The 14563-nt window shown below is 47.1% G+C and overlaps 1 protein-coding gene across 1 annotated transcript; it reads left to right on the top strand.

Annotated features, from left to right (window-relative positions):
- Positions 1-589: 589 nt before the first annotated feature.
- On the top strand, positions 590-9699 carry PSMD2 (proteasome 26S subunit ubiquitin receptor, non-ATPase 2). The gene is made up of 21 exons (XM_055409126.2): positions 590-767; positions 1232-1288; positions 1676-1840; positions 2600-2721; positions 2887-3111; positions 3931-4089; positions 4235-4379; positions 4558-4618; positions 4861-5007; positions 5163-5269; positions 5467-5594; positions 5808-5895; positions 6758-6920; positions 7046-7147; positions 7311-7456; positions 7691-7774; positions 7983-8151; positions 8241-8335; positions 8545-8671; positions 9097-9215; positions 9357-9699. Exons 1-21 carry the CDS (start codon positions 633-635, stop codon positions 9537-9539), a joined length of 2727 nt encoding a protein of 908 aa, XP_055265101.1. The 5' UTR covers positions 590-632; the 3' UTR covers positions 9540-9699.
- Positions 9700-14563: the final 4864 nt, after the last annotated feature.

The following is a 14563-nucleotide window of genomic DNA, read 5'->3' as shown; positions in this document are numbered from 1 at the left end:
CAGCACTCTTCTTCAACGAGTGGTGACGGTGATGGTGATTTAGTCGCTAAGTCGTGTCCGACTCTTGCGACCCCATGGTCTGTAGCCCGCCAGGCTCCTCCGTCCATGGGATTTTCCAGGCAGTAATACTGGAGTGAGTTGCCATTTCCTTCTTCAACGGGAGAGGAATGTTATTAGGTGAATATGGCACGGGGCTAGATACATTACCCAAACTTCACAAAGAGTGCAATCAAGAGTCCAGTACTTCAAGAATCTTGTCTATCTGTCCCACCACGCAGCTAGCTGGCGTGTCACTGTGGGTACTACTCACACTGTGGCCTTGGCTCACAGCCAGTTCAACTACTGCAGCGAGCGCCCCCGAATCCCAAACAGCGTCCGGGAACTCCAGGTCCGAGCCGCCGGGGCTCCTATGGCCCGTGGGAAGCTGGGAATTGTAGTTTTCTCGCGGCCCTGGGGAGCGAGGTCAGCGGACGGGGACTCCCAGGCCGCGAGGGTGGGTGGGTCGCTGCGGAGTTTCCGGTCGCAGGCGGGCTTTGGAGGCGGGGGGAGGGCGGGGCGCCGTGGACGACGCACGCAAGGACACCTGGGAAACGGGGCGGTGCGCGCGCAGCGGGCCCGCAGTGGCGGAGGAGATGGAGGAGGGTGGTAGAGACAAGGCTCCAGTGCAGCCCCAGCAGCCTCCAGCGACGTCTCCCGGCGGCGGGGACGAGAAGCCGAGCGGCAAGGAGCGGCGGGATGCCGGGGACAAGGACAAAGAGCAGGAGCTGGTGAGGCGCGGCCCCGGGAGCCGGCGGAGGAGGAGGCCGCGGGCTGAGTCACGGCGGCCCCGCAGGCCTTGGACTCGACTCCCAACGGCCCCGCCGGCCCCGGGAGAGGGCACATAGGGCGACCCTCGGGGCTCCCGGCACCCCGCCTCTCTGCCCCCTCTCCCATCCTCCGTTCCGCGCTGTCACGTCTGCCGCCCCTACCAGTCCTCACCACCTTCCTCACCGCCTTCTCAGGAGGTGGGCTCGGGCTGGTAATTGTCACCCCCCTTTTTTCAGAACGGCTTTCAAGCAGAGCCTGGCCCAGAAGCCAGGCTGCCTTCCCACCAAATCTTCTCACTCCCACTCCTTGTCCACCTGGTCCCCCCTAAGGAGGCAGGCTCACTCTCCACCTGCCCCAGGGTGATTGGGAGGAGGATGTGTTTGAGAGTCCTTCTCTTGATGGGCTTCTTCCTCCAACTCTCCAGTCTGAGGAGGACAAACAACTTCAGGATGAACTGGAGATGCTCGTGGAACGACTGGGGGTGAGTCACGGGCTCTTGTTAACAAGAGCCGGTGCATATACGAATCTTTCTCACTTGCTTTATTCCACTTTGGGTAGCAACTCCTGTGTGAGGTATGGGGAAGGATGGAGTGTATTTTAGAGTCACCTTGCAATCATGTTGTGAGGGAGGGGAGTAAAAAGAGATGAAACGTTTTTGTGGCTTTGTTTAATGGGAGAAACAGTTCTTGAACTCGTAACTGGGGACATTTGTTTTTGTGCCAGGCAGTGTGTGTGTGTGTATGCAGGGAGCTGGACAATCTAGATGGATGAGACACAGTTACTTTCTTAGGGGAGTTGTTAAACACCTCTGTATTATGACTTAAGGGAAGAGATTTCTTTTATCTGAGCCTTGATATCTCCTGGTCAGGAGAAGGACACGTCCCTGTACCGACCAGCTCTGGAGGAACTGCGGAGGCAGATTCGTTCTTCTACAACTTCCATGACTTCAGTACCCAAACCGCTCAAATTTCTGCGTCCACACTATGGCAAACTGAAGGAGATCTATGAGAACATGGCCCCTGGGGAGAATAAGGTAAAACTATTCCAGAAGCTGGTGGAGGCCTAGTTTGGGAGTTCCTCTTCATCTAGACCATGGGGCTTATGGTGAATCTCAGGAAGCCTAATAGACCTGAGATCCCGAGCAAGTTCAACAGAACTCATCATAATCAAAACACTCACGTAAGAGCGAGTTGATAGGAAGATTGTCTTCAGAAAGGATAATGTTTCTGTCATTTATGTTGGACCTTGGGATTTTATTATCATGATTTTTATCAACTTTTAACCTTAATTTTTTTCTATTCTTTACATCCCATGCACCTATTCCATTTATCTCTAGAATATTATCACCAGTTCAGTAACTCTTCTGCCTGTTGGTCCAACCCTAATCTAAGAAATGTTCAGTTTTCACCTGAACTACCGCAACAGCCCACTGACTCTCTTCCTTTTGTCTGTGACCTCCTACACAGTTTGTCTTTCATAGAGCAGCCATAGTGATCATTCTAGAGTGTGAATCTTTTCTGCTTAAAACTTTTAAATAGTTTACTATTGCAGTTGGAATAAAATTTAGAGTCTCCATCTTTCTCTACTCTCCCCTGGCTAGCATCTTCCAGTCATGTTGGTTCAAAAGGGAGATTGCAGCAGGCTTAGCTAATGTAAAATGTTTTAAGTTTTTAACATGAGATTGGTGATATAATTAACATTTACTTTGGGGGATAGTTATAGTGATATTGATTCCATAATGTAACGTTCCCCTTACCCTGAGTTTGACTTCAAAGGACTGGTTTCTTTGTAGCGTTTTGCTGCTGACATCATCTCTGTTTTGGCCATGACTATGAGCGGGGAGCGTGAGTGCCTCAAATATCGTCTTGTGGGCTCCCAGGAGGAATTGGCATCATGGGGTCATGAATACGTCAGGTAAGACCTTTTCTTTTTGGGAAACTGAAGGGGTTCTGAGTTATAGTCCTGAGTTCTGTCTTAGAGTACCAGTGTATCAGGTTTCCCAGATAGTGAATTCTGTGACCCACAGGGAAGTGCTTCTTGTGAAGGTCTGTTTCCCTCATGGTCTGGGCCTGTCCATAGGCATCTCGCAGGAGAAGTGGCTAAAGAGTGGCAGGAGCTGGATGATGCGGAGAAGACACAGCGGGAGCCACTGCTGACCCTGGTAAAGGAGATTGTCCCCTACAACATGGCCCACAATGCAGAACATGAGGCCTGCGACCTGCTCATGGAAATTGAACAGGTGGATATGCTGGAGAAAGACATTGATGAGAATGCCTATGCAAAAGTCTGCCTCTATCTCACCAGGTAAGTGAGCAAGGTAGGGAAGGGTGGCAGGCCTACCCTCTCTAGTACTTCTTTCTCAATTGTGACTCTGTTATTTTCCAAGAGTGTCTGCTTCAAAGACAGCAATCAAACTGTAGTTAATTTGGTAACATCTGTGAACTTCTTGAAGACAGAGATGTCATGTCTCCTTAGTAGTCCCAATAACTAGTGTAATGTTTGGTGTATAGTAGGCATCCAATCGGAGAAGGCAGTGGCAACCCACTCCAGTACTCTTGCCTGGAAAATCCCATGGGCAGAGGAGCCTGGTAGGCTGCAATCCATGGGGTCGCAAAGAGTCGGACAGGACTGAGCGACTTCACTTTTACTTTTCACTTTCATGTATTGGAGAAGGAAATGGCAACCCACTCCAGTGTTCTTGCCTGGAGAATCCCAGGGACGGGGGAGCCTGGTGGGCTGCCGTCTATGGGGTCATACAGAGTCGGACACGACTGAAGCGACTTAACAGCAGCAGCAGGCATCCAATACTTTGGCCACCTGATGTGAAGAACTGGCTCATTTGAAAAGACCCTGATGCTGGGAAGGACTGAAGGTGGGAGGAGAAGGGGACAGCACAGGATGAGATGGTTGGATGGCATCACCAACTCAATGGACACAAGTTTGAGTAAACTCTGGGAGTTGGTGATGGACAGGGAGGCTTGGCTTGCTGCAGTTCATAGGGTCTCAAAGAGTCAGACACGACTGAGTGACTGAACTGAACTGATAGTAGGCATCCAGTATCGGGGAAGTGAATTAAACAGGATAAATGAATATCTGATTCCTTTATTATTTTTTCATTGGTAGTTGTGTGAATTACGTGCCTGAGCCTGAAAACTCTGCCCTACTGCGTTGTGCCCTGGGTGTGTTTCGGAAGTTCAGTCGCTTCCCTGAAGCTCTGAGATTGGCACTGATGCTCAATGACATGGAGCTGGTAGAAGATATTTTCACCTCCTGCAAAGACGTGTATGTAAAGGAAAAAGAGGGCAAAGTGATAAGCTGATGGATGGGATATTTGCATGAGGTGCTGGGATATGTAGTTTCTGGTTAGGGCTTGAAGGGCTATTCTAGTGGATGGGGACTGAGCAGATGTAGTGGCTGTCTCCCACAGGGTTGTACAGAAACAAATGGCATTCATGCTGGGCCGGCATGGGGTGTTCTTGGAGCTGAGTGAAGATGTGGAAGAGTATGAAGACCTGACAGAGATCATGTCCAATGTGCAGCTCAACAGCAACTTCTTGGCTTTAGCTCGAGAGGTGAGATTCTTTGTCCTTACCCATCAAGGTTTTTTGGTTTTGATTCCACTTGGCATTTTACCTCCCTGATGCTTCTGACTAGACTCTCCTTGGTTAGAATTGTCATTCAGTGGGATGACAGAAGGGACAGCTAAGGGAGGACTGGGGGAGCAGTTGTGACCCTCTGACTTCTCTTCAGCTGGACATCATGGAGCCCAAGGTGCCTGATGACATCTATAAAACCCACCTAGAGAACAACAGTGAGTAGATCTCTCCATGTGTGTGGGGATTGGAGGCTTGTTAACTGTGCTGCTTGTATTGAGTGTTGGCTTGGCCCAATATGCTTGTCCTATAGAGCTCAGAATTCCCACGTGCTTTTTCCCTAGGTCGCTGTTGGGGGTCACAGATAGAGGATTCTAAGGGGCCAGCTCAGAATCACCTGTCATGCTATGTTCCTCTCTTGTTCTACTCTAAACCTTCATTTTTTTCCCCTCCTTTGCAGGATTTGGGGGCAGTGGCTCTCAAGTGGACTCTGCCCGTATGAACCTGGCCTCCTCATTTGTGAATGGCTTTGTGAATGCGGCCTTTGGTCAAGACAAGCTGCTGACAGATGATGGCAACAAATGGCTTTACAAGAACAAGGACCATGGTATAATTCTGTTCCTATTCTGTGTAATTTTGTTTAGTCTTTTTGTCCTTCTAGGTGCATGTGTTATAAGGGATTCCCAAGGCAGTTCTTTGGAGAGTTCTTTATAACAGTTTTTCAAGGGTGGATCCTAAAAGACTGATTTTTCCTTGGTATAGGAATGTTGAGTGCAGCTGCATCCCTTGGCATGATTCTGTTGTGGGATGTGGATGGTGGCCTTACCCAGATTGACAAGTATCTGTACTCTTCTGAGGACTATATCAAGGTTGGTCTGGGCACAACCCACTAATGCAGACATCCCCCTCCCACGTGCTAGGGCCCTCTCAGGGCCTCCTTTTCACTGGTAGGTCTGCCTGGTTTTTGACTCCAGTTAAGGCAGATGCTATAGTGAGGCCCATGTGGCATCCTTTGTGGTGAGGAAGGTAGAGTAGCCCAGGTGAAGAATCTGTTTGCATTTTGTAGTCAGGAGCCCTCCTGGCCTGTGGCATTGTGAACTCTGGTGTCCGGAATGAGTGTGACCCTGCCCTGGCACTGCTCTCAGACTATGTCCTCCACAACAGCAACACCATGAGACTTGGTTCCATCTTTGGGTAAGGCTTCTTGGCTTCTCCTTTTGATAGTACTCAGCCTATAAGCTCTGTGAAAACAGAATCAGGCCCTTCCACCTTTGTATAGCCAAAGACTGCCACTGTGCCTATTTGGCTCTTGGTGACTGTTTGTTGAAATGACCAGTCCTCTTTTTGTTTCTTCCTTGTCTTATCCTCGGGTGTGTGTCGGGGACTGTCTCTCTTTGGTTTTTGCAGGCTTGGCCTGGCCTATGCTGGCTCCAATCGTGAAGATGTTCTCACCCTGCTGCTACCTGTGATGGGAGATTCCAAGTCCAGTATGGAGGTGAATAGAGGTTGTTGATCATTTAGGGGAGATAGGAAAGGTATTCTGAGTCCTTCTGGTCTCTCATAAATAGTGGGGAAAAGAGTGTGTGTGTTGTGGGATGGTGGGGGAGGGGAGAGACCGGGGAAGTGTGTCATTTCATTGAAATTGCTTGGAATTGGGTTTCTAAGCCTCAGGGGACATTGAGGCTAAAGAGTTAATGTTTTAGTATTGAGTTCCAGCCCGTGGGATCCATGAGGAAGTATCAGACTAGAGTGGGGAGCAGCTTTACCCAGCTTGCGGTGGGTATGCTGTTAGTCATTAGCCAACCTTAAATTTTCTTACTTGTGTAGAATCATTTTAGTGATGGATAAATAAAGTGTGGTGGCTGAAAGCATAGGTTTTAGTCAGATAGGCCTCAGTTCAAATCCTGCCACCTCTGCTTACAGGTAGTGTGATCTTGGACTTGTGACTCAATCTCCTTGTGTGTGTGTTAGGCTCCTTTGTCCTTGGGATTCTCCAGGCAAGACTACTGGAGTGGGTTGCCATTTCCTTCTCCAGACTCAATCTCCTTAGGCATCCTTTTTCTTGTCAATATAAGGAATAACAGTAGAACCTGTTTCATGGGGGTTTTGTGAAGATTAAATGTTAATAGTATGCAAAGCAGTTGGTGTAGTGGCTGCTTGATGCTCTTGTCATTTTGGCCTGTCATCAGAGGGGGTTTTTACCTAATGTGGTTTCAGTGGACTCTAGGAGTTGGCTATCTTGAATCAAGATAGGTGAACAACTATTTTAACAACTTACTTAATATTTGATAACTTAATATTTAATGTTTAATAACTTGATATTTAATAATGCTAAGTATTGATTTTCCCATTTCTAGGTGGCAGGTGTGACAGCTCTGGCCTGTGGAATGATAGCAGTGGGATCCTGCAATGGCGATGTCACTTCCACTATCCTTCAGACCATCATGGAGAAGTCAGAGACTGAGCTCAAGGACACTTATGCCCGTTGGCTTCCTCTTGGACTGGGCCTCAACCATCTGGGTGAGAGAATGTCTCTCTCTTTGGGCAGAAGATTGGTATTAACTGGATACAACAGGGAGAGTTTATGAGTCAGGCTGTGCTGGAAGAGAGTACCTGTCCTCTGACCCCTTGAACCTCTCCTTTAGGGAAGGGAGAGGCCATCGAGGCCATCCTGGCCGCTCTGGAGGTTGTGTCTGAGCCATTCCGCAGTTTCGCCAACACACTTGTGGATGTGTGTGCCTATGCAGGTCTGTGTGTGTGTTCCTCCTCAGGGACGTGTCACTTCTTTCTTGGCCCTCCTTTCTTAGTCATCCTGAATTGCCTTAGATTCTTTAGCTTGTGTTCCTAGAAGAAGCTTTTCCTTGGTACCTTCTCATTTCTTCCCTTTCTTCCCCTGACCACCTTGCCCAGGCTCTGGGAATGTACTGAAGGTGCAGCAGCTGCTCCATATTTGCAGTGAGCACTTTGACTCCAAGGAAAAAGAGGAAGACAAAGACAAAAAGGAAAAGAAGGACAAGGACAAGAAGGAAGCCCCTGCCGACATGGGGGCACATCAGGTTCTGTGGGCAGCTGGGCACACTCCAAGGGAGGCTCTGGGAAAAGATAGTATGGATTTGCGTTTGTTTTAGAGCCTTTCTCGGTATTGCTGAGTGTGAAATAGCACAAGACAGGGTTCCTGCATGAGGGGTCAGGGTATGCCCCACAGGACAGCTTTTTCTTCTTAGATGGCTTGAGTCAGGGGTGAGTTTTCTGTTCCATGAGCTTACTGGGCTTTGCTGGCTCTTTTGCAGGGAGTGGCTGTGTTGGGGATCGCCCTTATTGCTATGGGGGAGGAGATTGGTGCAGAGATGGCACTACGAACCTTTGGCCACCTGGTGAGTATCACATGAAGATTGAAATGTATTGGTTTTGATGCCTAGAATTCCCCCAGGAGATTTCCCTGATGGGTTTTCTCAGTTGGGAAATGGTCTTTCTGCTGCACCCTTGCTATAAAAATTAAGGCCCCATCTACCCATCTGTCTGTTCTTGTAACTGAGCTTGTTCTTTCTGCTTTCTGTGACACCCTTGTTATTTTATCACCAGCTGAGATACGGGGAGCCTACGCTCCGAAGGGCTGTGCCTTTAGCACTGGCCTTAATCTCTGTTTCAAATCCACGACTCAACATCCTGGATACCCTAAGCAAATTCTCTCATGATGCTGACCCAGAAGTGTCCTATAACTCCATCTTTGCCATGGGCATGGTGGGCAGTGGTAAGTATTGGTCAGAAAGAAATCTTAGGCATCTTGAGGGAAGGGTTGAAGCCCTTTTTTCAAGCCTTTGTAACACTTAATATTTCCAGGTACCAATAATGCCCGTCTGGCTGCGATGCTTCGCCAGTTAGCCCAGTATCATGCCAAGGATCCCAACAACCTCTTCATGGTGCGCTTGGCGCAGGTAAAGAGTAGAACTGTTCTCCTTAGAGTGAGTGTGCCAGGGAAAGTGTCTGTGATGGAAGGGAGACATGACGCTGTGTGAAGGGAACCTTAAATTTGGCCTGGAAAGCAGGATGTGAATGAGTTGTGAGATTTGTGTGGCTGAATTAGTGCTTTCTCCTTAGACGTGACTTCCCCACCTCCACTTCTCTCTGTATTTTTTTCCCTCAGGGCCTGACACACTTAGGGAAAGGCACACTCACCCTCTGCCCCTACCACAGTGACCGGCAGCTCATGAGCCAAGTGGCTGTGGCTGGGCTGCTCACTGTGCTTGTCTCTTTCCTGGACGTCCGCAACAGTGAGTTCCTGGCAGGAATCTTACATGGTGGCACAGAGTGCCCTCTCTCCACCCCTAACCAGGGCCTCCTTGGCAATTTAGGAACAAGACCCAAGTTAACCGTGTACTCCTCTGGGTTTCTGAGGTTCTTTGGCCTCATGAGACTTCCATCTCTCACAGTTTTGATCTTAAGCAAAGAAATTTCTTTTGAAGATGAACCGAGCCCATTTTCTGCCCTGAGGAGAAAAGTGATTATCGAGTCTGTGGGCTTTAGGCAGAGTCAGGTGGTGGCATCTCCAGTTTGTAGTAGGGTGTATGTGGGGAGGGCTGTGGGTTCAGCTGTATAGCTGAGGGGTTAAAGAGTCAGGGCTGGAGTGGGGTCCCAAGATTTAGGCCAGACCTGCTCTGATGGCTTTAACTGTATTTGTCCTGTGTGCTTCCCTCAGTCATCCTAGGCAAGTCACACTATGTATTATATGGACTGGTGGCTGCCATGCAGCCCCGAATGCTGGTCACATTCGATGAGGAGCTGCGGCCATTGCCAGTGTCTGTCCGTGTGGGCCAGGTGAGAGGCTGAGCAGAGGGGAGGGCCCAGGCTGTACTCCAGAACTTGTGGAATGCATATATGCCATTTCTCTGAAACTGGGATGGGCACTGGGTTGCACTCCTACCAAGAGTCCTTCATCTCAGTTTTCTCACCCTACAGGCAGTGGATGTGGTGGGCCAGGCCGGCAAGCCTAAGACCATCACAGGGTTCCAGACACACACAACCCCAGTGTTGTTGGCTCACGGGGAGCGGGCAGAATTGGCCACTGAGGAGTTTCTTCCCGTCACCCCTATTCTAGAAGGTTTTGTTATCCTTCGGAAGAACCCCAACTATGACCTCTAAGTGGCCACCAGAGGCTCTGAGCCACAGCTGATATGTCTGCAGGTCATGCTTCCTGCTGCCAGGGGTGGACACTGCTCCAGACCTTTAGGGGAATTGTTACCTCCTATTCTTTTGTTACTGAGTGAGATAACTTTGTTGAATAAAGACCTTTATCCCCGAGGTCCCTCTGTGTCTATTTTCTGGGATATTGTGGCTGGAGGCCACACTGGGGTGGAGAGGGTATTGTGGATGTGAGAGGGTATTGTTTGTAGCAGCTCTGAGCCTGGGCTAGCAGGAAGGCTGCTGTGAATGGAAAAAGCTAAGCCCCTTTCCCTTCTCCCCTCTTTCCTAATCATCTTAAAAAGTGGTTAATCTTTAAGGGGCATGAACTTTGAAAAGCTTATAAATGTCATGAATCTCCTTTTAGGAGAGAGATGTATACAAATTTTTACGCAAACTCTTACAAATAACTTTCCAAGGGGCTTGTAGATCCCAAGCATCCCCTCTATTCCCACCTGCCAATGCACACTCACCTCAAGCCCGTCATTCCCTGGTTTTGGACTAAGGACCTCTAAAGTTAGTTCCACTCTTCCTAACTTCCTAACTGTGCTGCTGAATGAAATGGACATCTTTACCTCCTATAACCCTCTTGTCCTTTTGGGGAGGCTGCAGCTAGTTGAGGGATTTGATCATGTTAACATTTACCTTTAGGCTGTTTTTGCAAAAATGGTGCAAGAAAGCTTGACCCTGACCTTCCTTTTTAGTAGAGCAATGGGAAAGAAATGGCCTCCTTCCTGGAATGTAATCACTCATGATCTGTAGTGCTCCTTCCTGGTGGGGCTGGTATGTTTATAGCTATGGTGCCGGTAGGGCCTGGGACCCCTATGGATGCAGTGGAGGAGAACAGATGGCCCTGTCAGATGATTGCTAGCATTTATCCAACACTTAAAACTGTGGTTTTACCCTCTGAATAGTGATCGGCACTTAACAGGTCATCGACAAATGGCCTAGTAAAACAACAACAAAAAAGAGTACATACTCTCCGTTTATATTTCTAGTGACAGCAGATCAATTGTTATCTATAGATGGGGGTGGAGAGAAAGATGATTCTGAAGGAAGAAAACTTTCAAGAGGGATGGGATTGGTCAGTATCTTGATTGTGTAGTGATGCTGATCATATATCTGTCAAAATTAATCAAATTGTACTTATTTATTTTTTTGGCCACCCAGCTTGTGGGATCTTAGTTCTCTGACCGGGGATTGAACCCAGGCCCTCCTCAGTGACAGTGCAGAGTCCTAACCAATATACCGCCAGGGAATTAATTCCTTGTATATTTTAAATATGGGTAGTTTGTAACATAAAGTTTTTAAACATGAAAAAAACTAGAAAGTGATTGTAAAATGAAAAAAGGTAATTCTCTTTCCAAGTCAGTGATTGTACTTTAAGAAATTTTCATAATGGCTCTTAACCTTTCACATTTAATGTCATTCAGCAATAAATAAATTGAGACATTCTGCTTTAGACTTTCTAGTTTGTGGGTATATAAATAGAGAAAAACAAATCCTATCCTCACAAAGCTTACAAGAAGAAAACAATTGTGTTATGTTGCGATCAATTCTATACTGGAGTCTGAGCAAATATTCTGGGGTCACTGAAATAGGGCCTAAGTGCCTGAATAGGTGAGGGAAGAGTTTTCTTTTTTTGATGTGGACCATTTTTAAAGTTTTTCATTATTTTGCTAGGGGGCTGCTTTGTTGTGTATAGGCTTTCTCTTATTGCAGAGAGTGGGGGTTACTCTTCCTTGTGGTGCTTGGACTTCTCATTGCCTTGGCTTCTCTTGTTGCCTAGTGGAGCTCTGGAGTGTTTGGCCCTCAATAGTTGTGGCTGTCAGGCTTTAGAGCACAGGCTCAGTCGATGTGAACATGCTTAGTTGCCCCGAGGTATGTGGAATCTTCCCAGACCAGGGATTGAACCCTGCATTGGCAGGCAGATTCTTAACCACTGGGCCACCAGGCAAGTCCTTTTAAGTCTTTACTGAGTTTGTTACAATATTGTTTCTGTTTTTGTGTTTTGGTTTGGTTTTTTGGCCTCAAGGCATGTGGGATCTTAGTTCCCTGACCAGGGATTGAATCCCCTGCACCCTGCAATGGAAGGCAAAGTCTTAACTACTGGACTGCCAGGGAAGTCCCAAGGGGAGATTTTTGAGAAAACATTCTTGAAGAAAGATAAGTTTATCCAGAGGAAAAGAGGGCAGGATACAGACAAAGGAGTAGCAAAAGCAAGAAGGCAGACAAGCTACTTGCTTTCAGAAACCATTGATAGTTTGATTTGGCTAAGTGTTCTATAGAGTTAGGGGAAACTGTGCTATGAGCTAGAGACACAGGCTTGAAGTGAAGTTGCTCAGTCGTGTCCGACTCTTTGCAACCCCATGGACTATAGCCACCAGGCTCCTCTGTCCATGGGATTCTCCAGGCAAGAATACTGGAGTGGGTTGCCATTTCCTTCTCCAGGGGATCTTCCCGACCCAGGGATCAAACTTGGTTCTTTTGCATCACAGGCAGATGCTTTACCCTCTGAGCCACCTAGATCAGGTTTAGAAAAGCTTTGTTAAGAAACTGACAGTGTCTCTCAATGGGTACCAATGAATGAGAACAGGAAAGGGACATTCTCAGCTAGCTATCTCGGTGAGCAAGCTCACCATGGAGGCCTGGAGACCAAGCAAGTGAAATGAACTGAATTAGGGCAGTAGAAATGGGGAGGGCAGAAGAATTTTTTAAATACAAAATCAACAGGACTTGATTCTGATTCAAACACCAATAGGACCTGATGTCTGATGAGATGTAAGGTTGACAGGAAGGACTGTAAGATGAAATCCAAATTTCCTGCCTGGGCACTAATCACTGAAAAAGAGTACATGAGCAAGACACATTTGGGGGCAAGAGGCGGACACTATTCAAGTAGGGAGGGATGACACATTTCTATCTAGACATACATAATTTAAGATGCCTGTAGGGTGATTAGGCTGGAGAAGGAAATGGCAACCCACTCCAGTGTTCTTGCCTGGAGAATCCCAGGGACGGAGGAGCCTGGTGGGCTGCCGTCTATGGGGTCGCACAGAGTCGGACACGACTGAAGCGACTTAGTAGCAGCAGCAGCAGCAGGGTGATTAGGCAGGCTATAGTCCATGGGGTCTCAGAGAGTCAGACACAACTGACTAAGCACACAGCAGTGTTTTAGGTAGTACCTTGTTCTCATGGGAGTTTAAGATAAAAAAAATCTTAAAAGTATTGAACTTGTTACAATAGTGCTTCTGTTTTATGCTTAGTTTTTTTTTCTAAATATTTACTGTGTCTTTTGGATGTTTGTATGAAGAATATTGAGAAGGGATCTATTATTTTTGACTTTTTAAATACTTTTTACATTAAATTTATTTTTAATTTAAAGATAATTGCTTTACAGTATTGTGTTGATTTCTACCAAAAATCATGTTTCATTTTTTTGGCTGTGATGTATGGGGGAATCCTAGCTCCCCAACCAGGATCGAACCCACACCCCTTGCACTGGAAGGTGAAGTCTTAACCACTGGACCACCAGGGAAGTCCCCTGACTGGAGTTTGAAAGTTATTTCTGAGCTAAGAAGGAATTGCCATGTAAGCAGTAATTAATTTTTATTTATTAGTTTTCATAGAAACAGAAATGAGAAGAGCAGAGAAGGGAGGCAGCCATATACCATAACTTACAGAATTCCAAGAATGTAACAGAGAACAGCTACATGTGCATTTTCATTCTCCTTGTGGTTCTTCCTGTCTATTTTTGCTCTTCTCTCTTTGGAGCTTAAGTTACTCTGATACAATGGGGATAATAATACAATGCATAGTAATACAATACATTTTGTAGGATATTGTGAAGATTAAGTGAAATCACAAAGGTCATCATTGGTGCAACGTGTTTTCTGAGATTATATGTGTTTGAATACAAAGAGTGGGGTGGGAAGGAGAGAGAGAAAATAGCTTTCGCTAGGTACCTAGGCACAGTTTTAAGCACTTTCACAGGAACTAACTTCTTTAAACCTCACAATCCAATAGCGTGAAAGCAGGGTGGGTAAAAGCTCAGAATTGAGCCAGACTGCTTGTGTCAATTGGAGAAGGCAATGGCAAGCCACTCCAGTACTATTGCCTAGAAAATCCCACAGATGGAGGAGCCTGGTGGGCTGCTGTCCGTGGGGTCGCTAAGGGTCGGACACGACTGAGCGACTTCACTTTCACTTTTCACTTTCACACATTGGAGAAGGAAATGGCAACCCACTCCAGTGTTCTTGCCTGGAGAATCCCAGGGATGGGGGAGCCTGGTGGGCTTCCGTCTATGGGGTCACACAGAGTCGGACACGACTGAAGTGACTTAGCAGCAGCAGCAGCAGCTTGTGTCAATTATTCCCATTTTACAACAAGTAATAAGTAGGTAGGTAGTAGGTACATCCCTAGGACAGCAAGTAGAGAAACTTGGATTAAAATCCAGGCAGACTCTAAGCTGTGGCTTTAGTATGTCCCTTCAGGCGGTTCAAATTTTTTTGGCTGCCAGGGAGAGGTCTTTGGTTTATTTATCCCATTACTATTTGAACTTTCCACGACTGATTTTAGTCCCTCCCTGGGAGTGGCTGATCTTTATAAAAGACAAATCTAACTTCCTCCTTAGAATATTTCAATTCTTTTAGCGTAACACCCAGTTTAACAGTTTTATATCTAATTTACATTATTTTCAAAGGCTGCCTAATTTGTATTTTTTTCCGTTTTTGTCCATGGTTTACTTCGGCGGGACCGAGTCTTTAATGTCAGTATTCTCAACCCTCAGCCAGCACTTCGCTTCGCACTCAGTATGCACTCAATAAATGCTTGCTCAAAGTATGAATGAACCAAAGAATCGCGGAACACAGACGCGAAGCCGGGTCGGCCTGGGAGTTCCAAAGTTCGGGAGGGGACAAGAGGCGGGCAGTGGCTGTCACATGATAAGGCGGGGCAAATCCCATGTGCTCCGCGGCGCTGGGCGC

This window comes from Moschus berezovskii, chromosome 1 (assembly GCF_049115385.1).
Source record: "Moschus berezovskii isolate FMDL1 chromosome 1, NW_MosBer_1.0, whole genome shotgun sequence".
In the NCBI taxonomy this organism is placed as follows: domain Eukaryota; kingdom Metazoa; phylum Chordata; class Mammalia; order Artiodactyla; family Moschidae; genus Moschus; species Moschus berezovskii.
Note: the sequence above shows the minus strand (reverse complement) of the source record. Positions and strands in the feature narration are given on the sequence as shown.

Excerpts from the sequence above, each read along its gene's own strand:
- PSMD2 (XM_055409126.2), top strand. The coding sequence starts at position 633 with ATGGAGGAGGGTGGTAGAGACAAGGCTCCAGTGCAGCCCCAGCAGCCT. Across the intron at positions 4,090-4,234 it reads TTCACCTCCTGCAAAGACGT|GGTTGTACAGAAACAAATGG; the intron begins GTATGTAAAGGA and ends TGTCTCCCACAG. Across the intron at positions 5,896-6,757 it reads ATTCCAAGTCCAGTATGGAG|GTGGCAGGTGTGACAGCTCT; the intron begins GTGAATAGAGGT and ends TCCCATTTCTAG.